The 27,453-nt window shown below is 39.4% G+C and overlaps 5 protein-coding genes across 7 annotated transcripts; 3 read left to right on the forward strand and 2 right to left on the reverse strand.

The window, feature by feature from the left end:
* Positions 1–8,298: 8,298 nt before the first annotated feature.
* Srp14 (signal recognition particle 14) lies at positions 8,299–11,858 on the reverse strand. Its single transcript, XM_067762686.1, has 4 exons — positions 11,638–11,858; positions 11,497–11,569; positions 11,339–11,439; positions 8,299–8,663 (listed from the first exon to the last, which is right to left on the reverse strand). Exons 1-4 carry the CDS (start codon positions 11,719–11,721, stop codon positions 8,532–8,534), a joined length of 390 nt encoding a protein of 129 aa, XP_067618787.1. The 5' UTR covers positions 11,722–11,858; the 3' UTR covers positions 8,299–8,531.
* Positions 11,859–18,617: 6,759 nt separating this feature from the next.
* Rpt2 (26S proteasome regulatory subunit Rpt2) lies at positions 18,618–20,333 on the forward strand. Its single transcript, XM_067762687.1, has 3 exons — positions 18,618–18,767; positions 18,844–19,815; positions 19,876–20,333. Exons 1-3 carry the CDS (start codon positions 18,765–18,767, stop codon positions 20,218–20,220), a joined length of 1,320 nt encoding a protein of 439 aa, XP_067618788.1. The 5' UTR covers positions 18,618–18,764; the 3' UTR covers positions 20,221–20,333.
* On the reverse strand, positions 19,256–20,912 carry LOC137238085 (uncharacterized). The gene is made up of 2 exons (XM_067762691.1): positions 20,724–20,912; positions 19,256–20,620 (listed from the first exon to the last, which is right to left on the reverse strand). The coding sequence occupies exons 1-2, from the start codon at positions 20,814–20,816 to the stop codon at positions 20,258–20,260; spliced, it is 456 nt and encodes a 151-aa protein (XP_067618792.1). The 5' UTR covers positions 20,817–20,912; the 3' UTR covers positions 19,256–20,257.
* Positions 20,648–22,321, forward strand: Polr3F (RNA polymerase III subunit F). 3 transcript variants are annotated; one of them, XM_067762688.1, is made up of 4 exons: positions 20,648–20,805; positions 20,948–21,380; positions 21,439–21,690; positions 21,750–22,321. In XM_067762688.1, the coding sequence occupies exons 2-4, from the start codon at positions 20,988–20,990 to the stop codon at positions 21,984–21,986; spliced, it is 882 nt and encodes a 293-aa protein (XP_067618789.1). In that variant the 5' UTR covers positions 20,648–20,805; positions 20,948–20,987; the 3' UTR covers positions 21,987–22,321. The 3 variants fall into 3 exon arrangements, with proteins under 3 accessions (XP_067618789.1, XP_067618791.1, XP_067618790.1); XM_067762690.1 differs by having other exon boundaries at positions 20,655–20,891; XM_067762689.1 differs by having other exon boundaries at positions 20,656–20,864.
* Positions 22,322–23,748: 1,427 nt separating this feature from the next.
* On the forward strand, positions 23,749–27,238 carry LOC137238087 (zinc finger protein-like 1 homolog). The gene is made up of 5 exons (XM_067762693.1): positions 23,749–24,045; positions 24,105–24,216; positions 24,276–24,469; positions 24,528–24,765; positions 26,802–27,238. Exons 1-5 carry the CDS (start codon positions 23,944–23,946, stop codon positions 27,101–27,103), a joined length of 948 nt encoding a protein of 315 aa, XP_067618794.1. The 5' UTR covers positions 23,749–23,943; the 3' UTR covers positions 27,104–27,238.
* The last annotated feature ends 215 nt before the right edge of the window (positions 27,239–27,453 follow it).

Below are 27,453 nucleotides of genomic sequence, written 5' to 3' on the forward strand. Positions count from 1 at the left end.
GTATGAAGCCAAAAAACACAAGCAGATCCTCAGTGAATTCCATAAACAGGCGTCGGACCTTTATGCCGGGAATTGCCCGATGAATCCAGTACTCAAAGAACAAAACCCAAAACTTGCGGAAAGGAACGCATACTCCCCAGGGAAACACGAGTCACTCTAACTCAACTTCGTTCTGGATACTGTAACAGGTTAAACTCTTACCTATCCAGAATCAACCCCGACATACAAAATGTATGCCCCGCTTGCAATGTGTCCCCACATGACACCAACCATCTCTTCAATTGTAATGTGGGAGGAACGCCTCTAACACCCCTCTCATTATGGTCCACCCCTGTTGAAACAGCAAGTTTCCTTGGACTCCCGTTAGAAGATATTGATGATAATTTGTGATCGGTCGCACCTATTGGATGAGGTGAAGCACTGCTACAACAAGAACAACAAGGCTATATTCCCTTGCTTTGTATACTTCAAACCATGTTTCTATTACCAAAGCAAATCAGAGCTCGAAAAACTTATTAAAAACCTTTTCTAGGCTGATATTTCGTATTAAAATATTTCCAACGCAGGCGGCTAATTTTTCTTTTCATTTTTATAATTTTAATAATCTTAAACGAGCTCTAGGCCACACATTAAATAAAATACACACACTTGTTGTATATTTTTAGTGATATATTTAGGTCGATATTTCGATTTCAATTTGAAATCATCTTCAGGAATTCTTGACTTCACCTTTTCTTTTTTATTTAAAGTTAACTATGAAAGTAATTTAGTCGTATCCGTTAATATGAAATCCATCAAAATTAGAAAAATTCGTAACATTTTAAATCTGGTAGCTTGTTTTTGGTGAAATTGTCATTGACCCCGCAAAAGTCAAGTGGCTAACGTCACACTAAATGGAACTACGTCCATTTTTTGTATCATGGTAATTCCCCATTGGGAAAATGTGGCATAATATTCGTCAATTCCAACGCTAGCAAAATATTATTTTGATATAATAAGCATAATTTAACTATTTTTATACGTTTTCAATAACTTTTTTTTTGTAAAATTTTAACGAAAACATCTCGTTTTTTGCCATGTCCGTCCGTCTATCCGTTGACACGATAACTTGAGTAAATATTAAGATATCTTCCCCAAATTTGGTACACGAGCTTATCTGGACCCAGAATAGATTGGTATTGAAAATGAGCGAAATCGGATGTTAACCACGCCCACTTTTTATATATATAACATTTTGGAAAACACAAAAAACTGATTATTTAGTAAATAATACACCTAGAATGTTGAAATTTGACGTGTGAACTGATATTGAGGCTATTGATAAAAATTAAAAAAAAAAATAAAATTAAATGGGCGTGGCACCGCCCACTTGTGATAAAATAAATTTTACAATTATTATTAATCATAAATCAAAAACCGTTAAACCTATCGTAACAAAATTCGGCAGAGGTTGCCTTTACTATAAGGAATGCTTTGAAGAAAAATTTACGAAATCGGTTAAGGACCATGCCCACTTTTATACATAAAAGATTTTTAAAATGGTCGGGACGAATAAAATAAGCTATATCTTTGGAAAAAAGAGCTTTATATCAATGGTATTTCATTTCCCAAGTGGATTTATAATAATAAATAGGAAAAACTTCAAATTTAAAAAAATGGGCGTGGCACCGCCTCTTTTATGACTAAGCAATTTTCTATGTTTCGGGAGTCACAACTCGAAGAAAAGTTAGTTCAGAATAGAACCATATGTATATGTATTATTGCGCAGCCTTATAATACTATTAAGCGCACAAAACAAACAACAACAGCATTTCAAGTGTACAGCGGTTCAAGTGTACAGTGTTTCGGTTTCACCCGAACTTAGATTTCCTTACTTGTTCTTTTAATAACTTCAATTTTATTTTGAGTAAATTATTTATGGCAAATTGTTCCACCTTCTACTCATTTACCATAAAATCTTTGGAATAAAATTTTTTTTCCAATTTTTAGTTCGGTTAGCTATAAAAGCGTAGTTCATAGTTTTTTTTTCAAACTATTTTTATTTTGAATTTTTTAGTTCGATGTATTTCGTTTGTAGATTTCAATGTTTTCGAGTGCGTAAAGGAGCTTGACTGCCAATTGACTTTATGTCCTTTGAGCTTATGCACAATGAAAATATTGCATTGTCAACCGTCCTTGATACGTGTGCAAAGTTTCAATTAAACTTATGGCCATTCCAAATAAGGTAAATTGACCTTGTTTCCGTTGACCTCATGTCAGCCAACCACCAAATTATTGCATTTTCAACGATCGATACGTTTGCAAAATTTGAACTTAATGAAACTTCTGAAATGAATCAAAACGCAGAGGAAAATGTGTACTTAAACATCCGTTGATGAAAATTGAAATTTTAATCAGCTTATCAGAAACAAAACTATAAAGGTAGAGAGCATTGCCGAACCTAGTTAAACAATTACTTAAAAGTCCATCTATATTGGAAATTCGGAGTATATTGTTTTGTTGTTGGTTATGTTTCCAAATCAACGTCATGTCTTAGTTTATGGTTACATTTGTGCTGTGTTTTGGTCCATTTACCTAAAGGAAGTGTTTAAAAATTTTGTATCTTCTTTTTATTTTCCCTTATTGTTGCATTGTCTCGGTGTTGTTGTTGTTGTAGCAGTGACTCGCCCCATTAGACAATTCATCTAAATTGCTTCTAATGAATTGTCTCGATGCTCTTAACTATGTGTGAAGTTTCAAGTTTATAGCTCAATAGCGAGTCTCTTGAAAATGGATCAGAGGAATCTCCCTCTTTCCGCACGATTTTCTTAATACATTGATCTGTGCTTCTCTGAAATACGTTTTAAATATCAAAACAGATTCCAAATCTCGTTTGCATTTTTTATTATTTTAATTTTTTCGCCTTTTGATAAAATTTCTCGGTGCATTGAACTAAGGTTTTAAGTTTGCTTTATGAGAAGCTGCATAAAAATCGATCGCAAGATTCGACATCTCTGTATGGATTTTTCAATTTGCTCTCAATATCTCCATCCCAGCCCCCTATAAAGGAACGTTTATCCTAAATATTGCATTTTTTTGCAACTCTAAGCTATGTTTAAAGGGCCAAGTTTCTAGATCACCGGCATGTTGCTGAAAACTCGATCTAAAGTATATGGGAACAAATAAAACGTCTTCAAAGGAAACGGTTGTGCTTTTAAATAGAATATCGTCCCGTTTATTCGTTAACCACGTATCTACAATTAAGGCGTTTTCGAGAAAGCGAAGAAAACTAAGTGCTAAATCAAGGAGGTTAAAGTTATGATTTTGACACACTGGCCATAAACTCGACTTTATCGATGCCTTATGAGTGTTTTCACCAAAAAACCAATTTTCTCAAAAAGTGTAGTTACGTGATTAACGAATAAACGGGACTTTAAATGAAAATAATTTCATGACGAAACTGCGAGATGGTTGGTGTCATGTGGGGACACATTGCAAGCAGGGCATACATTTTGTATGTCGGGGTTGATTCTGGATAGGTAAGAGTTTAACCTGTTACAGTATCCAGAACGAAGTTGAGCAAGAGTGACACGCGTTTCCCTGGGGAGTATGCGTTCCTCTTCTGCGAGTTCTGGATATTTTTCTTCAAGTACTGGATTCACCGGGCAATTCCCGACATAAAGGTCCGACGCCTGTCTATGGAGTTCACCAACGACCTGCTTGTGTTTTTCCGCTTCATACGGCTGGATTCTCATGTGCCGTATTTCCTCAAAATGCTTACGGAGATGACTCCTTAGGCCCCTAGGCGGTGCTGGTTCGTCAATCAGATGTCTGTTGGGATGCCCAGGTTTCTGGGTATTCAACAGAAACTGTTTGGTCAGCATCTCATTTCTCTCCCTGATGGGGAGTATTCTCGCCTCATTATGCAGATGGTGTTCTGGGGACATAAGAAGACAGCCCGTGGCGATTCTGAGAGCAGTATTTTGGCAGGCCTGTAGTTTCTTCCAGTGGGTGGTTTTTAGGCTTGGCGACCATATGGGTGACGCGTAGCACGTAATCGGCTGGCTAATTGCTTTGTATGTGGTCAAGAGCGTTTCTTTATCTTTTCCCCAGGTACTGCCAGCAAGGGATTTGAGGATTTTATTACGGCTCTGAATTCTTGGAACAATTGCGGTTGCGTGCGCACCAAAATGTAGATCCTGATCAAACGTCACACCCAAGATTTTGGGGTGTAGGACAGTCGGTAGCGTAGTGCCATCGACGTGGATGTTCAATATGGTCGACATTTGGGGCGTCCATGTTGTAAATAAGGTCGCGGAAGATTTAGTCGGTGACAATGCCAGGTTTCGCGAGGCGAAAAAACTGGAGAGATCAGGGAGATAGCCGTTTATTTTATTGCATAGATCATCGATCTTTGGGCCTGGGCCTGTGGCCATTATTGTGCAGTCATCGGCGTAGGAAACGATTGTGACTCCTTCCGGTGGTGAAGGTAGCTTAGATATGTAGAAATTAAACAAAAGCGGGGATAGGACACCACCCTGTGGCACCCCTTGTTTAATTCTCCTTTGTTTTGATGTTTCGTTTCTGAATTGCACCGATGCCTGCCGACCACCCAGATAATTTGCGGTCCACCTTTTAAGACATGGGGGAAGGGTAGACCCTTCCAGGTCTTGCAGTAACGAGCCATGGTTGACCGTATCAAAAGCTTTTGATAGGTCTAACGCTACGAGTACTGTTCTATGGTGGGGATATTGATTCAAACCGCAATTTATCTGGGTGCTAATGACATTTAGCGCGGAGGTAGTGCTATGAAGTTTTCTGAAGCCATGCTGATGAGGGGCTAGCTGCAAATGTGCTTGGAAATAAGGGAGCAAAATGGCTTCAAGCGTCTTTGCCACTGGCGATAGGAGAGATATCGGACGATATGACTCACCTACGTTAGCTGGTTTCCCAGACTTTAGTAGCGGGACCACCTTGGCCATTTTCCATTTCTCGGGTATGACAAAGGTGGAAAGAGACAGGTTGAAGACATGCGCTAAATATTTGAAACCCTCTTTCCCTAGGTTTTTAAGCATCGGCATGGCTATGCCGTCTGGGCCCACTGCTTTGGATGGTTTAGCGCGACCAATGGCGTCCTCAACCTCTCTAGCGGTGATGGTAATTGGTGACGCGCTGAGTTTGTGTTTATGTGCGTGTCTATTGGCTCTCCGTCTATCTTTGTCGACCGTAGGATGCATTATATATTGTCGGCAGAAAGCGCTCGCGCATTTTTTCGCATCCGACAGCACCTTATCGCCAAAGGCGATGGAAACTTTGTCTTTATGCTTAGTCGGATTCGATAGGGACTTTACGGTGGACCAAAGTTTACCTACACCGGTAGAGAGGTTACAACCTCTTAGGTGCTCTTCCCATTTCGCCCGCTTGTGTTCATCCACAAGCAATCTGATGCGTTGGTTTATATCCCTTATTTGGGGGTCGCCTGGATCAAGCTGTCTTATAAGGTCGCGTTCCCTCGCTAAGCTCGCGGCCTCCGCAGGAAAGTGGGGCCCGATTTCGGGAATTCTCCCGGCGGGAATGAAATGTGCCGAGGCAGATTCAATGACCTTACGGAAGGCACGCTCCCCTTGGCGGGCATCAGTCGGGATAGGGAGGGCAGCAAAGCTGCTGTCTGTTGCAGATTTATATTCTTCCCACTTTCCTTTTTTGAAGTTTATGAAAGTGCGTTTTTCGGTGACAATGAAGTCGCCGGTACGCTCGAAGGAAATAAGTATGGGCAGGTGGTCGGATGCCAATGTTACCATCGGCTGCCAGTTGACGCAGTTTACGAGTTCTGCGCTCACGATTGAGATATCTGGCGAGCTATGACAGCTTCCTACCATACGTGTGGGGGCGTCTCCGTTTATTGTGCAGAACGTCGTTTCTTCTATTTGATCCGCCAACATCTCACCCCTACTGTCCGCCCGCAAGTTTGAATGCCATAGGTCGTGATGGGCATTGAAATCGCCTAAGATAATGCGATTGTTGCCAGTGAGTAAGGCCTCGATATTAGGGCGGTATCCACTGGGGCAACAGGTGACAGGAGGGATGTAGATGTTGATGATTTCTAGATTTGCATCGCCTGACCGGACAGATAGGCCTTGACGTTCTAAGAAATTGTCACTGCGGTCGATGCCAGGATCAAATATATGATATTGCACAGAGTGGTGTATAATAAACGCGAGGCCGCCTCCATTTCCGCTCTCGCGGTCTTTTCTGTGGACATTATAACCAGAGCAGGTCTGCAATGCAGATCTTGCTGTGAGTTTAGTCTCTTGAATCGCAGCAATGCGGATGTTGTGCCGCTTCATTAAATCGACTATCTCCGTAATCTTCCCAGTTAGTCCATTACAGTTGAACTGCAGAATTCTGAAGTGCATGAGGGGCGACGCCGCCACTCTAGGGGTAAGTGACGGGTGACTACGCCTAGGTTGTGGAAGGCCAGGACGCAATTGCTGTTGTGGCCTTGGGATTGGGCGCCCTTGGGCAAGCATTGGGGTACCCGGATGATTTGGGTTTGCGACCTGGCAACATGGCGCGATGAAACCCGTCGAGGGGTTGCCGTCGCGGAGACCAGAACATCTAGGAAAGTGGCACCACCCAAGGCAGGAGCTGCATTGAGCGAATGTCGCAAACCTATATATTCTGTGCTGGCAGACGGTGCAAACGGAGGCAGGGACTAAGAGTCTGTTTCCCTGACCTGCACGATTGCTGCCAGAAAAGAGGGGGGAGAAGAAGACGGGGGCAGGGGCTGATGCTCAGCATTGCTACCAGCTCTACTACGAAGGTAGTAGTTATGAGTGGTATCAGCTGTTTGAGTTGTTGGCGCCGTGTGGCGCGAGCAGCAGCGGGTACTTGTTGTGGCTTGCTGAGCAGCGAAGCTGCTGGAAGGTAGTGGGGATACGCTTAGGCGTAGACTACGGGACGCCCTTGGGCGTGAGCAGCAAGGAGCCACAAAAGATTTATAAAAGTTACGTGGACGTCGGGTTTTGGGATCAAGCCCAGAACAACCTGTCCGATGCAACCATCCCTTGCACGAGACACACTGAACAGAGTATGACCGTCCTAAAAAGATTCTTTTCTGGCAAATGCAGCAAAACCATTTCTCAGCACCGGGGTCAGGAGACGGACCCGGATTGGGTTCGATACCTTCCCGGAGTAAGAGAATATGTAGCAGTCCTGCTGCAAGGAGCTGCTGGGAGGATGACAATTTGTGGGAGGGACGAAACAAATTAAATGGGGTCACACTGAAATGACAGTCCTTGGTCGGGAAAAATCCCGAGTCGCTCCGGTACATAGAACCGACTGCCTTGGGAAGCGGAAACTGCGTTGTGAATATGTGTAGCTCAAAATCGTAGTGCGACAAACGAATACCTCTAGAAAAAATTTACAAAATCATATTTAATCATCATTTATATTCCATACTCGGATTCAGGGATCAAAAGCATGTAAAAGATTATAGTTTGGTCTGATCTGGATCTTAACTTGTTTTAAATTATGCCAGCCTGAGTAATCGATCATAATTATAGCTCTACAATCGGCACTCGCAATAGAGTTTTATTAACCCCGGGTTAGGGGGCTTAGAATATACCTGCGGCAGTTATGCCTGTCGTAAGAGGCGACTAAAATACCAAATTGATTCAAGGGGTTGTGTAGCGCAACCCTTTCAAGACGTTGCCAGTGCAATATATAGCTTCTCCAACCCAATTGTCAACCTCACCTACCCGTGGCGAATCCTGTTTCTTTAATAGCCGACGCTCTGCCGACCCCCAAGTTCCTTTGGGTCTAGGGGGTGGGAGGGCGGTATGGCCAGAAGGTTTCATGTGGTCATACCAAATCGTTCCCGAGATGGTCGGGCTAGTACCTTAATTGTGCTTGTTATCGGATCTGCATCCGGCAAAGGACCATCAACATCGATAACACTCTCCAAGGCCTTTGGCGAGTGTCCTATCGCTACAACAACAACAACAGCGGTTTTTATTGAACTCATGTCATAAATACTGATCTAGTTTTAATCGGGTAGCGCCCGATTCAAAATAATTGAAAAATTTGTGAATGCCCGAAAGTTTGCGTATGCATAGTTTCCTTGTTTTTTTTTTTTGCATACTCTGCCAACATGTCACAACGCATTACAAGCACCAATCTACATATTTCTTTGTTTTACATATTTACGACAATGTTTGCATTTACCAACGTATGTACATATTTTTTATTGACTAAATCAAATTTTCACTATTTTTATATATGTAGTACCAGACCATATGAATGAATTTAATTAACACGTTGAGCAAATATACTTATTTTTAATTATAAATTTTTACACCAGTTACAAAAATTTTTTCATTCAATCAAATTCGTTTGAAGTTGTAGTTTGTTGTTGGTTGTTAAATATTATGTACTTTTGCTATTTAATAATGTAATAGTTTACTATAATGGGTTATTTAAAACATCAAGGGAATTTTATATTTTAAATGCTATATTATATACTAATCTTATGAAGGTGGTATATGCTCACTTTACCCCTTTGCCGCCTTCGCTTTCCTTTTTACTTTCTTGACGCGTTTAAGACCATCCAAATTGCTCTTCAGGAACTGCGCATACATATTCATCATCTTGGGTACCTCTTCCTGACGCACAATTGTTGATATCTGTAAGTCGAAAATTAGTAAATTGATGCAGTCTTCTTGTTGTCATCCCTCTAACGGGAGTCCATGGAAACTTGCAGTTTCAACAGGGGTGTTAGAGGTGTTGGTTCCACATTGCAATTGAAAATATATTTGGTGTCATGTGGGGAAACGTTACAAGCACGACATACATTACGTATAACTGTTACAGTATCGAAGTTGAGCTAGAATGAAGCACGTCTCACTTGGGAGAGTTGAACCTTTCTGTGACCTTTTTCTTCATAACGCTAAATTGTCAGGTTCCGTATTTCCTCATGCTTTCGGAGACGACTTCTGGAGTCCCTGGGAGGCGGGGCCTCTTCAATCAGATGCATGTTGGGTTGCCTAGGTTTCTAGGTATTCAGCAGAATCTGTTTATTCAGTATTTCATTTCTCCCCCTTATGGGGAGAACTCTCGCCTCGCTGTGTAAATGGTGTTTTGGGGACATAAAGAGACAACCCGTAGCAGTTCTGGGACCGGTGTTTTGACAGGCCTGTATTTTCTTCCTTTAGGCTCGGCGACCATATCGGGGACTCGTAGCATGCAAGCGGCCGGCCAATTGATTTGTAAGTGGTAATGAGCGTCTCTTTATCTTTGCCCGAAGTGCTGCCGGCAGGAGATTTGAAGATTTTACTACGGCTCTGGATTTTAGGTACATATGCGGATGCATGCTCGTCCAAATATAGACCGTGAAAGTTTGTAATTCCATCCACGTGGATGTCCTATTTGGTCGACATTTGTTTTGTATATGTTGTAAATAAGGTCGCGATGATTTGGCCGATGAGCAACTGGAGGAGATCAGGAAGACAGTCGTTTATTTTATTACATCACTCATCAATGGGTGCCCGGAATCTGTTCCCAGTATCGTGCAGTCATCGGCGTAGCATACAATGGTAACTCCTAGAAATCAAACAAAGGCGGGGATACGACATCACCTTGTTTAATTCTTCTGAGTTAGATGTTAATTTGCGGTCCACCTTTTATGACTAGGAGAAAGAGGGGACCCCTTCCAAGTGTAGCAGTAACGTGCCGTGGTTGACTGTATCAAAAGCGTTTGATAACTCTAGCGCTTCGAGTACTGTTCTGTGATGGGGTTTTTGATTCAGTCAGCAATTTGCGTGTTGATGGCTGAAAGTCATGCTGTGTAGTTTACGAAAGCAATGCTGATGATTAGCAAGACGCAAGTTTGTGGTGAAATAGGGGAGCAGAATGACATCGAGTGTCTTGGCTATTGGCGATAGGAGATATATCAGACAATATGATTCTCCCACATTATTCAGACTTTAGTAGGCGGTGATGGTAATAAGGGACGCGCTTGTGTGCGCGTCTGTTGGGCCACCGTCGAGATTTGTCAACTATTTAGAGCGTCTACGGCTGAGAAAGTTTTTTTATCAGACTCAGCCTATGGAAGCAGAGGAAGAGAGCGGCCCCCACTCGGCTGGGATGACCGGGTGGATAACGATTTAAATTCCCTTGGCGTGGCCAAATGGCGCCAGTTAAACCATATAAGATGCGACTGGCGCGCCCATACCCGTACCGACGGTCATAAACGTTTAAACCGCCAATTAAGTAAGTAAGCTGGACCCGGAATGCATATGGTTTTTAAAATTTTCAAATGCAAAGTGGCAGCTCCAAAAGAATCATCCATTTCGCATGAAACTTTGCACGGTTAATTTTTAGACCATAATTTATTATATTCGCCCGGAAAAGCAAACTTTTTCAATTCAATTATAGCATTCCTGATAAATGTTGATTGGCTCCGACAATTTTTGAGCCGACCATTTAAGTATAGTGAGTCATCTCGCGTGTATAACTTGCCGAAATTCTATGACCGCACACAAAGATTGTATGCGTGGGAATACCAGACTACTTAGCCAGTGTTTGATCAGTTCTTAGTTACATTTTTGAAACTTGGCCAAAGCACGAAAAGGTGTTCGTGTCCGGACATACTATGGCTACGTTTCCATATTTAGCGAATTTTCCGATCTGTAAGGACCCGTAAAACCATTTCAATTCAAAGGACGGTCTGTTGCAAATAACTACAGACGGTAACATATTAGACGGCGGTGCACCACCTAATTTTGGGCCAACATTTTTGAGTGTGGTATCAAAAGACGCGTCTCGGCCCCCGCTTTTAAGAATCGCAAAATCAAAAAATTAGTTTCTGTCGAAATTTATTTACAAAAAACCGTAAAATGGTTCCGAGAGGGTCCGAAATAGGGGGCCCGATCCATAGTTTTTTGTACAGATAACATTTCTGAGTTGGCGGCCTTCGGCCGCGATTTAAAAAAATAACCCTGGATGGGATCGACACCGGTTTGGGTATCAAAACTAAATACGCCCAGAATATCTTTATGTTGGAGTGTATGTGTGTGTACAGCAAATATGGCAAAAAGAACAACAACCACATGAAAATTTGAACCGATTTTTTGCTTATATCTTTTGATAGAAATAAAAAAACTTAATTTCCGGTTTCGGATTATTAATACGGAGGTTAAAAGGCGCCTTTTGATACCCCCATTGTCAAAATTTGACTACAATTAGGCAGTGCACCGTCATCTAGTAAGTTACCTTAAAGAACTCCAGCATTCCTTTGACGCCGTTGTTTGGGGAGATGAGGCACGCAATTTTACATGTAAAAAAGGAGTAATTGATATACCTTTTTTGATTTTGTTTGTGCACGCATAAGGCACATGTATGTTTCTGGTTCGGGAAGTCGAGGTCGCCCCTCTCGTGGCTTTGGTCTGTCATGTCCACTATCTGTAGGATTGAAGTACTATTAATAATGATGATTAACAGAAATCCTTTCATACATACAGCGCTTGAACGTCACAGTAAAGGACGAGTCCTTTTTAGAAGCGTTTGCAAATTTTTCCAATCTGATTATAAACTATAGGGAAAGTATTTGTTATAATAGTTGGTATTGCTTCTTCTCAGAAAATAGATATATGTACTTACTGAAGAATTATCCAGCAACACCATCTTTGTATTCGTAAGCAGAAAACATGCAGAAAAAAATATTTCTTTTCGACAAGTGACCATACAGGCTATCACCCAGTGAGCGTTTGAATCCAATGGTAATGTGGCGATTACTACGACTTTCGACACATCTCCACGCCGCAAGTAAATAATATCCCGTCACATAAGCAGTTTTTCATATAGATGCGTTTGACTCAATCTTATTCTTTATGAATAGCATTGTAAATTTTACCAAGTAGCGCAACTAACAGCTGATCGGTGAAAATTCGCATATTCACACGCACAGTTCTCGACTCAGTTTCAAAAACAAACTTTAGATTATTTAACTCAAATTTTAAAGTGAGATAATCATCACGAATTTATGTATATGGAATATATAAGGCGTTTTTGTTGTTATTAAAACAATAGTTTTTTTATATTAAAGCTTTTATCAGTTTTTTTTTTTAACTTTGAAAAAACTCCGAACACCATTCCTTCATTATATGACATTCGACTGCCTAGTCCACTGCCTTCCACTCTATTCGCAACATAACCTCTACTTAAGCTGCCAAACTATATAGTAAACAATGATGAATAGATTGCACGTATATTTATAGAGAACGGTAGATTGAGCGACACTGCCGCCATCTGCCATAAAAAAGTGGCCAACTTGTAACTTTTGTTGCAAGCAAAGCATAAGAAGAAAGATTTGACATATGCTTTGGCTAAGGGTCTGGCACATTTCTGTAAGTGAAGTTATTTTTCTCACCCCTTGGTACCTTTTCTAACATTTTTCGTAATTAAAAACTGCAATTTAATAAATGAATACGACACAAAATATGTTAGCAAGTATTTTTGTTGTAAATGGAAGATGTTTATAATACCTATATGACACTACTTTAGTTTCGTGTATTTTTTCTTGTATTTTATCTACAATTTTTTGTCGCACTCCCTCCTAATACGGCTTCAGTACTGGTGTAAGTGTGTAAACTATATTTCAAAAAACTAACGAAATACAAGGAAAACACAATCTAGTTCATTAAAAACAAACGACCCACTTTGTATTTCGATAGGTTTTTTTGACATTCGGCCGTTTTTTCTTTACTTTTTTCTGACAAATGAAAATTTGTTTTTAGTTTGAAAATTTGGTGCATAAAAACACAATTAAAATCAACTTTCTTGTGAAAAAAGTGAACCAGTTGAGATCGAAATAATTTTCGCGTGTTATTTGCATTGATTTTATTGTTAAAAATGTTAATGTAAAACATAAACAAAAACATGCCAAACTCACTAATTTTGGGGGAATAGTCGTCTCGCTTTTTCTTCATAGAAATTGTTTTTGTGTTTTGAAGTTCCGATAAAGTTTCGTCAGTTTTTTTTTAGCTTGGAATCCAAGCAAAAAAAATTCGCATCTCTAAAGTTTGATTACAGATTATCGAAGGAAAAAAATTATATGGGAAAGCTAGTTATTGTAAGATCATTACCCACCGACGTGTGCCGTACGTACGGACGTTTGTCGTACGAAACACGTTTGACCGAACTCTCAAGCCCGTAGGAATCAATGTGTGCGTCTGTGTACATGTACATAACATATTTGTGTGTGTATTGTTTACAGATAAGCACTGTTGCCAATGACCATTTTGCATGCATGCTTATGGAAGCAGCAACTTTTTCCAATTTAATTTTTGATGTTGTAAAAGGCTGGAATTAGTATTAAATAAATATAAATAGATTACATATATTAATAATCTGCACTTTTACATAATTATTTCGAATTATTTTCACAATTTTTCAAACTTTAATTAGGTGTTTTTGGATAAAACTGCAAACGGTCAAAAATTAGCTCACAAAAGTGTACTAGGCAACTCTGTCTAGTGAGAATGCGATCAGCTGACACGTTCTTACGGAAAAAAATTGTTTTGATTTCTACGTTCCGGGCTTCGTACGTACGGGCGCTGCACGTCGGTGAGTTTTCGTTTACATTGTACACTCATAAGATAGGTCGTGTCAGCTGACACGTTTTTGATACGTACGTTCGTGAGTAACTGCCGCATAAAGCCGTGGTTACTCACGAACGTACGTAGAAAAAACGTGTCAGCTGACACGACCTATCTTATGAGTGTGCAATGTAAACGAAAACTCACCGACGTGCAACGCCCGTACGTACGTAGCCCGGAACGTAGAAATCAAAACAATTTTGATTTTTTCCGTAAGAACGTGTCAGCTGATCGCTCTCTCACTAGACAGAGTTGCCTAGTAAACTTTTGTGCGCTAATTTTTGACCGTTTGCAATTTTATGCAAAAACACCTAATTAAAGTTTGAAAAATTGTGAAAATAATTCGAAATAATTATGTAAAAGTGCTGATTATAAATATTTAATCTATTTATACTTATTTAATAGTATTCTGGCCTTTTACAGTATCAAATATTAAATTGGAAAAAGTTGATGTTTCCATAAGCATACATGCAAAATGGTCAATGGCAACAGTGCTTATCTGTAAACAAAACACACACAAATATCTTATGTACATGTACACAGACGCACACATTGATTCCTACGGGCTTGAGAGTTCGGTCAAACGTGCTTCGTACGACAAACGTCCTTACGTACGGCACACTTCGGTGGGTAACTGCCGCATAAGACGGCACATACATGACACAAAAGCCATTCGCAAATATAAAACGACGGAATTTGTGCAAATGAAAATTTTGACATACACGGCTCAAAAACACTGCGCAATATTCATTTTTAATGTAGCGCAACAAATGAAACATGTGTTTTAATTGTATAAAAAAGGCACTAATTGTATAAAAAAAACACTATTTCTTTTCCACATTGCTGGTAATTCACAGTATAAGTCGAAAAACTCGCACCAGAAGCGTTTATTTTCCATTGTATTTATAATTTTTATATTTTAGTTGCAAGACCAGCTCAACTCATTGTAGCACTGCGCAATATTCATTTTTCAACTAGCGCAACAAATGAAACGTGTGTTCTAATTGTATAAAAAATTATTATGTATTATTGAATTTGTGTGAATTCCTGTTACAAGCTAGAGATGGTCCTTACGCCTTCGATATTAACATTTTTAAGCAATAATTACTGATGTTATATTATCAGAAACCACAGGTAAACTGTGTAAGATTCACCATACACGAAGAAAAATGCATGTGCAATATTTGCAGACATGCGTAAATATCAAAATAGTTTTGATTTTAGCGCAGTTCTCTGCGCAAATAGCGCAACCAGTGCACACACCGGGCAAATCCTTGTGCAAATTGGTAATTGGCACAAGGATACTTGAGCCGTGTAATTGGCGTATAATTAATAGAATAAGCAAAAATACATCACTGTAAAGGAAGAAAAGAGAAGATGGTGGACTTCCGGTTCATGATTGGATTGACGACTGAAGAATAAAGTATTAAGATAATTAATCCGGACGTTTCTGCTGTTTTATTAACCATCGAAGGTAGATATTACATCTCAGGTGTGTTAACGAACCTCGCGCACTATTATAAACAACTATTTTGTAAAATGGATGCTCCAGAGAACATTGCCAATGTTTTAACTGAAAATAATGTGGATTTCCCTCCTACTGCCAACATTATACAATTACGCAGATTAATGCAAAATAAAGCTGGCGTGGGAGATAATAGCTCCGCAAATACGATGAATACCACTCCGAACACAAATATATTGGAGAACATTTCGTACGAAATGATTGAGGTAAACACTGCCGTTTTTATTGATTCTACTGCCGCCACTACAGTTCATACTGCCGCCACTGCCGTCTATTCTGCTGCCGCTACCGTCTGCTCTGCCGCCACCGCCGCTCATACTGCCGCCACTGCCGTTCCAACTGCGTCTACTACTGATATTTTGGTTGAATTCAATTCAACACCTGACGTTCACGATGTTTTTGCTGCCACCATTGCCGTCTATTCTGCTTCCGCTACCGTCTTCTCTGCCGCCACTGCCGTTCCAACTGTCTTTACTACCGATGTTTTGGTTGAATTCAATTCAACACCTGCCGTTCACGATGTTTTTGCTGCCGCCACTACCGTCTATTCTGCCGCCGCTACCGTCTGCTCTGCCATCACCGCCGTTCATACTGCCACCACTGCCGTTTCAACTGCCTTTACTAGCCTTCAAAACACGCGAGTACCTATAAATAATGTAAGGAATACTCCTTTGGGAGTATAGGACTGCTCCAAATCTAATCTGTATTCATACAAAAAATGTGCTCCAATTAACGTTGCGATGTCCTAGGAGAGGAGTAGGTGATCCCACTCTCGCTTTGTTTGTGAGTATTCCATAGAGTACATACGTGAGAGTACTTTCCAAAGTACTTTCACTGTAGTACTCCATGGAGCACCCACAGAGGATCATATGCCAAAGTACTAAAGAGGAATTGTGTCGGAAAGAATTATCGAAGTGAATTTTATTTAAAATGAAAGTAAATGAAGAGAGGCAATACAACTTTTATATTTTATACTACGAATATTCTTATGTTATTTAGCATTTGCGTGAATAAAGAAACTAATATAATATGTATACATAAAACCAGCGCACTGTTGCATTTTATCAGAGTTGCCAAAGTAAAATTTTATTATTAGTTATTTGCATGCAATATTTTACTTTTGGCAACTCTGTTCGATCGTCATCGTGTCGTGATCACTGTCGTTAAAAAACGAGCAATGATCGGCTGATGGTGGTCCGCAAACGCATTGCAAAAGAGTATTGTTAGAGTACTCCAACATGAAGAAAATGGAACACGTAATCCAACAATTTTTGCAGGGTACCGACCTTTTGGTTGAATTCAATTCAACGCCTGCTGTTCACGATGTTTTTATTGCCGCCCCATCAAACTCTGCCCCAATTGACGCAAGAGCCACCACCATAAGTGTGGATGACGAAAGAAATCGACGAGCTAAGAGCTAGTACTGGGGTACAACAGCAACGTAGACTGGTTTTTGCCGATATAGAGCATGCTATGCCCAAGTTTAGTGGTGAATATGTATCAGTGACGGTGGGAAATTTTCTTCAAGATTTCGAAGAAGTAATGGAGTCGTCAAGAGTAGACGAACGATTTAAATTGCTGGCTTTTCGTCGCTGCCTTGTGGGAACAGCCAAAGATTTCCTTACCACCACCAAAGCGTTAAGCTATTCCGAGTTAAAAAAGCCCCTTACGACGGAATTTGACCTGCTGATACAGAGGAACGAAGTTTATACGATGTTGGCAAGACGCAAGTGGGACAAAAACAGCGAGTCATTACATTGCTACGTTCTATTGATGCAGGCAATAGGAAAACGGGCAAACATATGCGAAACGGAAATCATCGATTTCATAATAGACGGCATAGGCAATGTAGTGCCAAATGCACATCTACTGTTACCGGCCAAAACACTTGATGAGTTGAAGGTATTAGTGAGCCGTTTTCAAAGAAAATATTTCATAGTAGAACCAGACTAATATTTGTTAGAAATTAAGTTATACTGTATCGAGGTCGAAAATTTTAGCTCTGTCCGGAGATATTTGCAGTTGAAGTTGGCGAGTCATTTTTCGGTTTTTCGTTAATATCTTTTGAACAAGTTAACATTATTTCCCGCCTTCGGATTATTAATACTGATGTTAAGACGCGTCGTTTGACACCTCTCTTTTAGTAGCGTATTAGCAGTCGACCCATCAACTAGACTTTTACCCAAAATTGTTGGCTATGGTTAATACTTAATTAAAAGTGTGCGACCAATAGGAGCGGTCCATTGAGTTATCAAGCTCTGGCTCACGATCAAATCTCATTGGAACCACAGATCACATAGAAGATTGCGCATTCACGAGTTCAAAATTGCTTCGTTCTGCGCATCTACGTCACACTTGACTGTTTGAGCGAAGCATGGTTCAACTATATGCTTAGCTCATCTGTAAAACAACAAATTATGTCTGTTCAAATTTTCAAAATCTGCGTGTTGGTGTTGGTGCGAATGGAATGAAATGAAAACATAAAACTTAGCAGTTTCTGTGTGTGGTAAGAAAATGTTGTCAATGTGTTGGTTTCATTTTGAGTTTGCCATCTCCTTTTGACAATCTCATCGACCATGCAATGATAAAAATTAAATCTGATGAGATGAGCCAACCATATAATTGAACCATGGAGCGAAGAAAAGAAAAATGAAAAAACCAAAAGCTAAAGGAAAATGATGTAAAAATTACCCATAAAAAACAGCTGATCTTTTGTTTACATGCGCAATCTTGTGTGTGTGATTTGTGCATTGGAAGGATTTGGATCAACTTAATCAGAGCAGCACTAATATAAAACATCTGTTTTGTTGAAAATAAGAAGAAGAAACGTACACAAAAATTGAAGGCCCTGATATAATTATTAAGATTTAAATAGTTTCGCACGTAAAGAAACTATTTATTTTCCTTACATTTTCTTCAAGTTGTTTACTCTTTCCGTATGTTTGCTTTTAAATATGGCGATATCTTTTATGTATACACATATGTACACATATTAATTTCAGTGCTCAACTATATGGTTGGCTTATCTCATCAGCTGATTTTATTTTTTTCATTTCAATGGACTAGGGATTGTCAGAAGGATATGGCTAACTCAAAATGAGACCAACACATTGACAACATTTTCTTACTACACACAAAAGCTGCTAAGTTTTATGTTTTCATTCCATTCGTCTAACACCTATTACGCTGATTTTGACAATCTGAACAAAGGATGTTTTTAATGTAGAGATGAGCCAACCATATAGTTGAGCCATGAGTGCTACCAACTCAAAAGTGGTTAGCTGTCAAAAAATCTACAAAAATATACAGAAAACGAAACGAACAGAACTGCTATACGGATCACAAATTGAACCAGATAAATATCAGAATCACGTTATTGTTGCATTTGCTTGTTAAATGTCTATCCGTATCTGGTTCACTTGTCATTGGAACGTTCCTAGTGATGGGACAGTACGAAAAAAAAAATGTTCTCATTATCAAGTTATCAATCGCACCCAACTTTAAGTAAGCTGAAAGTGACTTGTGAAAATTGTTTGGCAGCATATACTCCATCTGAAATTTTACTCTTTTTGATTAATTTGTCCATATAAAAGCTAAATAAAAACATGGTAAATTTCTAAAGATTTTGATTATAATTACCCAACTTAAATAAAATAATTATCCTATTCTATCTAATACCCTTAGGGTCAAAACCAATCTGCACAAGGCGGCTCCGGTGACAAGAAGGATGACAAAGACAAGAAAAAGAAGTATGAGCCACCAATTCCTACTCGTGTTGGCAAAAAGAAGCGACGTGCCAAGGGACCCGATGCTGCAATGAAATTACCACTAGTAACCCCGCATACACGCTGTCGTCTAAAGCTATTAAAATTGGAACGCATTAAGGATTATTTAATGATGGAAGATGAATTCATACGCAATCAGGAACGTCTGAAGCCACAAGACGAAAAAAATGAGGAAGAACGTTCGAAGGTGGATGATTTACGTGGTACACCAATGTCGGTGGGCAATCTTGAAGAAATCATAGATGATAATCATGCTATTGTATCCACTTCGGTGGGCTCAGAGCATTATGTAAGCATTTTGTCCTTTGTTGATAAAGACCAATTAGAACCTGGTTGTTCGGTATTATTAAATCATAAAGTACACGCTGTAGTGGGCGTGCTTAGCGATGATACGGATCCGATGGTTACAGTGATGAAACTTGAAAAAGCACCACAAGAAACGTATGCTGATATAGGTGGCTTGGATACACAAATTCAAGAAATTAAAGAATCTGTCGAATTGCCACTGACACATCCAGAATATTATGAAGAAATGGGTATTAAACCGCCAAAGGGAGTGATTCTATATGGTCCGCCGGGTACAGGAAAAACATTGCTGGCTAAGGCTGTAGCAAATCAGACATCGGCCACTTTCCTAAGGGTTGTTGGTTCAGAACTTATTCAAAAGTATCTTGGTGATGGTCCAAAACTAGTTCGTGAGCTGTTCCGTGTAGCGGAGGAGCACGCACCTTCCATTGTTTTTATCGATGAAATTGATGCAGTAGGCACAAAACGTTATGATTCTAACTCAGGTGGGGAAAGAGAAATTCAACGTACTATGTTAGAATTATTAAATCAACTGGATGGTTTTGATTCACGTGGTGATGTCAAGGTGGGCATACAAAATTCTATTTGGAATGCACCAGAAAATTATAAACTTTTATATCCGTAGGTAATAATGGCTACAAATCGTATTGAAACCTTGGATCCCGCACTCATTCGTCCGGGTCGTATCGATCGTAAAATTGAATTTCCACTGCCTGATGAAAAAACAAAACGGCGAATTTTCACAATACACACATCTCGCATGACGTTGGCTGAAGATGTGAACCTGCATGAACTAATTATGGCCAAAGATGATCTGTCTGGTGCCGACATCAAGGCTATTTGCACAGAAGCTGGCTTAATGGCTCTACGTGAACGACGAATGAAAGTTACAAACGAAGACTTCAAAAAATCGAAAGAGAGCGTTTTGTACCGGAAAAAGGAAGGAACAGCTGAGGGACTGTATTTATAAAAACAGAGTTTTTATTGAAAATTATAGTGAATCATTTCTACTCCACACTATTTTTCGTCGCCAATAAACTAGTTGTTAGGGGCAGTGTTCTCTGACATTGCTGCAAAAAATTATCTACATAATTCTTTTGATGTCCACTAATCGTGCTTGGGGTTTCCTTTTCATATTCGAAGAAGCGACGGTGGCTTTCATCTGTAGCAGAAGGCATAGCCATATTTATAAAAAGTGATTTCTCTTGATTTAATCCTTCGTCTTGTATTTCCACGGTGCTTGAGCTATTGTAAAACGCTTGATATTTTTCGAATTCAAATCCTGTGCGTAATCCATCGACATATCCCATGTCGAATGCACTTTGAAATGTTTCTTCTTGACCATTTGACACACCATCCGCGTAGCCAATCTGGGAAAAACAATTTCACTTCTAAATATTTGTACAGTTGGCAACGCCATTTTGTGTATTGTCATTTATCTTGTACACGTTGAGTTTCAGACAACGATCTTACCTTAGCTGATTTGTTGCGGATTTTTCTAAAATTAGCCTGCGTTAATTTTTTAAAGTCCTCATCGTCCGAAAAAGATTCGCCGGTAATAGACATTTAAGGAGTAGATTTCCTTAAATTGCAGTTTCTCAAATCAAATAAGCCGTAACTTAACACAAAAAAATTGTTTTTGCAAGTTCCTTTTAACTGACATTTCATTTTACTAATTTGTCTTTCTTTATTTATAGAGTAAATGCGCTTGTTTTGGAGTTTAGAAATTCAATAAATATGGCTGCGAATGACATCTCCCATGAAATACTAGCCATAATTCAGGGAATTCCGACTGGTGCGACAAATGATGACTTGGTTAAGGGTCTACCAGATGTGCCTGCACAAACAAGACTTGAGGGTTTAAATAAGTTGCTGCAGCAGAGCACAATTGAATTGCTTAAGAAAGGTGACAAGCTCATATATCGCGCCAAAGATCCCAAAAAGAGTGCACTACCTAAAGATGCAGATAACGAAGAGAAAATAATATATGGAATTATAGAGGAAGGTGGTAATAAAGGCATATGGATACGCGACATACGTATGCAATCAAATTTAAATATGACACAACTTAATAAAATTTTGAAAAACTTGGAAACTAAGAAACTGATAAAAGCGGTTAAATCGGTTAATGTAAGATGTTAGCTGACAAAATATTACACAAAGTATTTACACAACATTACTCTTGCAGGCCAGTAAAAAAAAAGTGTACATGTTGTACAACCTAGAGCCCGATCGTTCAGTTACAGGCGGTGCTTGGTATCAAGATCAAGATTTCGAGGCCGAATTCGTTGATGTACTTAATCAACAATGCTTAAGATTTTTGCAAATGACACGTGAAAATGGCGAAAAGAAACGTGATGGCCCATTAGCACTAAAACGTATTTCATGTTGTACTGTTAAAGAAGTACACAAATTTATATCAGACTTGGGTATAAGTAAGGTAGGCAATGAAAAAGATATTTCGTAAATTGTATGCTGAAAATATCGACATAATCTCAGGTTCATTTAGATGAGGATGATTTAGAAACAATCTTAAAAACTGTCGTTTATGATGGCAATGCAGAGCGTATTTTAATGCCTGACGGATCCTATGTATATCGTGCGGTTAACTTGCCACTTACTGCTCCCGGGCTTGTACAAATGCCGTGTGGTATATGCCCAGTTATTAAAAATTGCTCCAAATGCGGCGATGTAACACCAAAAAAATGTGTTTACATGGCTGAATGGTTGGATTGATATACTTTATAAATATTTGCCTATAAAAATGTGAGAAAGAATTTCGCTACTAAAACTTTTTTTTAGAATGCGTATACATTTGTGAAGATAAATCGATCAGATCCTTATGTAGTAATGGTATCACGATTTTTAGACAAATTAATAGAAGTGAATCTATATGTATTAACAATGCTTAAGATACATTTTTTTAGTTTAAGCGATCAGAAATTCAAAATTTGAAATTTCAATTTCGTGTGTTTCCCATACAAACAGGAACGGAACATAAAAACAATTTCTTTAAAAAAACTTGTTTTCCAAAAAATCATATTAAAGTTTTGTTGTTATTAAATTAAGAATTGATATAAATATGAAATTTTTTCTGATACTAATGTTAAAATAAGTTTAGCGGAAAACTCATCCGACTCACTATGACACAGAGCCTGGTAAATTTTTGATGTCCAGTACAAACGTCTCTTGTTTAAGACTTTTCACACACATGAAATTTCAATGGTCTGCTGTTAACTGTGTCGATCCAAAAAAGAGTAAATCCTACAGACTGCCAGATTACTGCTTTCACGCAAATATTATAGCCGTTATGAAGGCAGCAAAATTTCTGGAGGAATTGTTCTTAAGTTGCAGTCGTGTCAATATATATTTTGATAGTGAGGCGGTAATTAAGGCAATAAACTCATACAGTACTTCATCGAAAAGTGTCCTGGATTGCAACGAAGCATTGGAAAAACTTTCCTCAGACCGGACCGTACATCTACACTGGGTTCCCGGTCATAAACGGATAGAAGGTCACGAAAAGGCACATGAATTGGAAAAGGAGGGTAGAACCTTCGCTGCATCTACGGTAAATGCCCCAATACGATTGGGAGTAATAAAAAGAAGACAGGAGCTAGATATGATCAATCAAGCAGGACAGGCGTCGACAGAAGCGCAGCGTTGCAAAATGTCTAAGATCATGTGCAAATCCTCCAAGACTTAAAGCTCACCATAGTCATACTGACTGGACGCTGTCTTCTGGCGTCACGTACTTACAAGTTGGGCCTCGTCAGTAAAAGCAGTGCGAAATGTAGCAAGAAAGGGTTGAGCACGTTCGTGTTCTGCACTCGCAGGTCTCGAGGCAGAAATAAAGCTAGGCCCTAGAAAAGCTCTAATGTTTGCCAAAAGGACGGAGTTATTCTATAATATAAGTCCTAACAACTGATTGGGGCTCTAACGTTTGGTCGTCAAATAAATTCAGGTAACACTATGGACACATTCGTTCTACGTGAGGTCTTTATTTAGTGGCCAGTTAAACCTTACCCAATGCACTAATTATTACCGCGTTTAGTAATAAAAATAAAAATTAAATACAAGGCGCGATATATCTCTTAATTTTTGCTGCAAATTGAAGGTCCCCCATAACTTTATGCCGACTTTGAACGATAGTACTTTTCCCGGGACTACAATCCAGGATCTTTGGTGTGGTAGGCCGAGCACGCTACCACCGCACAACGGCGGTGGCCGACAAATAAGAAAATTAAGTCAAAAAGCAGCAATTCACTTTAGAACTTATTTACAATTTCAATATTACCATGCGCCTTTTTTTTTTTTTTTTTAAAAGCTTATACAATGTTATTTAACATATGTAGAATCTAAAATACATGCAGCGCTAGGAGGTTATCAGCTGATGCGCCTTTATATTATAAAAGTTTGTCTTTAGCTACTGAAACTTTTGTTATAAAAACTACTACCGTATAACCTGCGTTTGCCCTATTCTCATTTCCTGTACGTGGCTGTGGAAGTCATTGCAAGTGTCAAATAAACTTCAAAGCCAAGCAAATAAAGCAAAATAATACAAATGTCGACCATTTTTTCCGATTAGTTATATGATTTTGCTAATAAACACTAGGCACAGCAAGATTCAAAGTTATCGACTAACAAAATAAAAAGTCGACATATTTAAATAGTTGAATATTTGCGAAGAACAATGGGACTTTGCAAGTGCCCCAAACGGCAAGTGACCAATCAGTTCTGTTTTGAACATCGTGTTAATGTTTGTGAAAATTGTATGGTTCAGAATCATCCAAAGGTAAATTATATGAATGTCCACCACTTTGATGCCGGAAGATATATTTATTATATTTGCAGTGCATTGTGCAATCATACTTGCAATGGCTACGGGACAGTGATTACGTTCCCAATTGCACATTGTGCTCTACTTCCCTGGAACAAGGAGAATGTGTACGCTTAATATGTTACCGTATGTATAGCAAATAATTATATTCTTGATCCCGCTTGCATTTAATTGAACTGTTTAAGACGTTTTCCATTGGGACTGCTTGCATGCACGGCAGGCATCATTGCCAGCTAATACCGCCCCGCGTGGCCACCACTGCCCAATTTGTAAAACGGAGATTTTTCCTAATTCCAACTTAGTATCGCCAGTAGCAGATGCTTTAAAAAGCAACTTATCCCAAGTCAATTGGGGTCGTAATGGCCTAGGGCTGTCACTGGTAAGTGTATTCTCTGCCATTTCGATTGATTTCATCAAAACAAAATTTATATCACTAGCTGCCTGATGAGCAAACAGTAACAAAGGCCAAGTCGAAATATCATGGTGTAAATCCCATAACCGCTGTTGGTGCTCAACCAGCATCAGTTAGCAACATGACAAAAGTACACCATTCCAGCAGCATTGAGCGTTCAAAGGCGAACGGTATGTTTTCAAATCAAACGATGCGTCAAGATAGTCCACATTCCGTGCTATTAATGGACACGTTCAGTCCACCTTCAGATAGTGAAGCACACGGTGAGTATATATTAATTTGTTTGTACATTAATATATACATTATTTGATAGTGTGAATCGGGCACCTTCCCAGTTAACACATTACAGTTTAACTGCAATTGGGTTTGCGTCCTGACAGCATGGCGTGATGAAACCCGTCGGGGGGTTGTCGTTGATGAGACCAGAACATCTAGCGCGCGCACACTACGGGACGCCCTTGGGCGTCAACAGATTGAAATGTAAAAGTTACGGGGACGTTGGGACTTGGGTCTAGGCCAGACCACCCCGTCCGGTGTAACCGTCCCTTACACGTGACACACTGACAAGAGTGTGACAGGCCCAAAAAAGATTCCTTCCGGCAAACGCAGGAAACCATATCTCTCGACCAGGCCCCGGATTGGGGTCGATACCTTCCCGGAGCAGAAGAATATGGCGCATTCCTGCTGCAAGGATGACAACTTTGGACCTCATTACATTAATACGCAACATAGCCATTAAAAGTACTTAAACACAGAAACGTAAAATTCACGCTGCTATACAACTCAGAAAAAGTTAAATATAAACTTGCGAAGTAAACTAAGGTAGTGAGGTACATACATAGGTAGATACGAAGTAGATATAAATGAACATACATATATGGAAAAATATTTACTGTGGTTATTCAACAATCTCCAGGTGGTTGTTGTAGCAGTGCTTCGCTGAATCCAATATGTGCGCCCGATCACAAATTGTTATTAATGTCCTCTAACGGGGGTCCAAGGAAGCTTGCAGTTTCAACAAAGGACCATAGTGAGAGGGGTGTTAGAGGCTTTGGTCCCACATTACAATTGAAGAGATGGTTGGTGTCATGTGGGGACACATTGCAAGCAGGACATACATTTTGTATGTCGGGGTTGATTCTGGATAGGTAAGAGTTTAACCTGTTACAGTATGCAGATCGAAGTTGAGCTAGAGTGACGCTCGTTTCCATAGGGAGAGTGAGTTCATCTTATGCAAGTTCTGGGTATGTTTCTTCAAAAACTGGATTCGCACCCAAGCGGGTTAGGGGGTTAGAATATACCCGCGGTAGGTATGCCTGCCTTAAGAGGAGACTAAAATACCAAATAGATTCAAGGGGCTGTGTAGCGCAACCCTTTCAGGTTGCCAGCGCAATATATAGTTTCTACAAACCCAATTGTCAACCTCACCTATCCGTGGCGAATCCTGTTACATTAACAACCGAGGCTCTGGAGGCCCCGAACTCTTCATGGATCTAGGGGGTGGGAGGGCGGTATGGCCTAGAACGTTGCATTCGGTCATAACAAATCGTTCCCGAGATGGTCGGGCTTGGTACCGGAACGTACCGGATCTGCATCCGGCGAAACCAGCAAATCGATAATACTCCCCAAGACCTTCGGGAGTGTCCTTATCGCTACAACAATAACAACAACAACAACTGGATTCGCTGGGTCATTCCTGACATAGAGGACCGACGCCTGTTTGTGATTATCACTGAGGACCTTCTTGTGCTAACTCAATGCCATCGAATATAAAAAACGAAAGCAACTATCACTTATTTAAAATGTTAAGCTATTACATATCCAGAATCAACTCCGACATGCAAAATATGCCCTGGGCCCATATCGTGTTATACGATCACGTACAGCAAACCATTTTCACGTAAACGATAAATAGCTAAAATATGTCACTGATTTGTATTTGTATTTAATTTAATTTTCCGTTTAACCATTTTAGAACTATTTGAATTTGAAAAATTTGTTTTTTATGTTTGGTTTTTTAATTGCCAAAACCACTATTTTACTGCATTTTGACCACTTGTTTCCTAAAATCGGGAGCTGATGGAAACCTGATACCTACAAAAGAACCCCCAAAAATTCTGCAAAGTGTTTGTCCACATATGTATAATTTTTCCAGAATTATCTTTAAAAGCTTCGTGGCACGCCATCATATGAGAAATGTTCGAAAAAGTATCAACATAAGACACACCCTAATGTACATACATGCCTTCTGCTTTGTTGAATAATTTTAATATATTTTACCATATTTTTATTACTTCAGCTAGCAGTCGACGACCTCTACTACCACGTCAATCTCCGATTGGTGGAACTGATCGGGACGAAAACAAATATAAGCGTCGTACACCATCTGAAATTTTTTCACGTTGGTCCCGTCGATTTTATGCACCATTGTCACGTCCTCCTTGGCGGCGCACTTGGTTTTTGGTGCTTAGCGGTGCGCTGACATTTTTGGCAGTCATTTATTTAATGGCATATTTTGGACGTGGCGGAAGTGATGATGCACTCGATGACAGTTGGAATAATCCAAATCCCAATCCAAAACAAAATCTACATTACGAATGAATTTGGGCGTTGACTAAGCTGAGTGAAATTGGCCGAGGCGAATTGTTAATATGTTTTCTAAAACTTATTATTATTGTAGCAAATGGTTCACATATTCACAATAACATATGCGCATTAAAGTATAATTATTATTAATACGATGTTATTGTTTATTTGCTGTTAAATTTGTGTAATTGGTGCGCATAATATTAACATTTTCCGAAATTGGTTCAAGACCAACAACTAAGTTGTGAAAAGTAAATTTTACTAAAATTGTCCAATTTCTTTAATTACTAGAATTTTAAGCACCATTTTCTTATGTAATCTTTACTTTTTATTTGTCCGATAAATATAAAGTACCTGGGCGACCG

The sequence above is a fragment of the Eurosta solidaginis genome, chromosome 1, assembly GCF_040869045.1.
Source record: "Eurosta solidaginis isolate ZX-2024a chromosome 1, ASM4086904v1, whole genome shotgun sequence".
Taxonomy (NCBI): Eukaryota; Metazoa; Arthropoda; class Insecta; order Diptera; family Tephritidae; genus Eurosta; species Eurosta solidaginis.

What these genes read in the sequence shown, in the direction of transcription:
- Srp14 (XM_067762686.1), bottom strand. Translation starts at nt 11,721, where the DNA reads ATGGTCACTTGTCGAAAAGAAATATTTTTTTCTGCATGTTTTCTGCTT. An exon ending in TGTTGCTGGATAATTCTTCA is followed by an intron (nt 11,570 to 11,637) that starts GTAAGTACATAT and finishes CTTTCCCTATAG; the next exon opens with TTTATAATCAGATTGGAAAA. An exon ending in TACTGTGACGTTCAAGCGCT is followed by an intron (nt 11,440 to 11,496) that starts GTATGTATGAAA and finishes TCAATCCTACAG; the next exon opens with ATAGTGGACATGACAGACCA.
- Rpt2 (XM_067762687.1), top strand. An exon ending in ATTCACGTGGTGATGTCAAG is followed by an intron (nt 19,816 to 19,875) that starts GTGGGCATACAA and finishes TTATATCCGTAG; the next exon opens with GTAATAATGGCTACAAATCG.
- LOC137238085 (XM_067762691.1), bottom strand. Translation starts at nt 20,816, where the DNA reads ATGTCTATTACCGGCGAATCTTTTTCGGACGATGAGGACTTTAAAAAA. An exon ending in TCCGCAACAAATCAGCTAAG is followed by an intron (nt 20,621 to 20,723) that starts GTAAGATCGTTG and finishes TGTTTTTCCCAG; the next exon opens with ATTGGCTACGCGGATGGTGT.
- Polr3F (XM_067762688.1), top strand. Translation starts at nt 20,988, where the DNA reads ATGGCTGCGAATGACATCTCCCATGAAATACTAGCCATAATTCAGGGA. An exon ending in AAGCGGTTAAATCGGTTAAT is followed by an intron (nt 21,381 to 21,438) that starts GTAAGATGTTAG and finishes TTACTCTTGCAG; the next exon opens with GCCAGTAAAAAAAAAGTGTA. An exon ending in CAGACTTGGGTATAAGTAAG is followed by an intron (nt 21,691 to 21,749) that starts GTAGGCAATGAA and finishes ACATAATCTCAG; the next exon opens with GTTCATTTAGATGAGGATGA.
- LOC137238087 (XM_067762693.1), top strand. Translation starts at nt 23,944, where the DNA reads ATGGGACTTTGCAAGTGCCCCAAACGGCAAGTGACCAATCAGTTCTGT. An exon ending in ATGGCCTAGGGCTGTCACTG is followed by an intron (nt 24,470 to 24,527) that starts GTAAGTGTATTC and finishes TTATATCACTAG; the next exon opens with CTGCCTGATGAGCAAACAGT. An exon ending in TTCAGATAGTGAAGCACACG is followed by an intron (nt 24,766 to 26,801) that starts GTGAGTATATAT and finishes TTATTACTTCAG; the next exon opens with CTAGCAGTCGACGACCTCTA.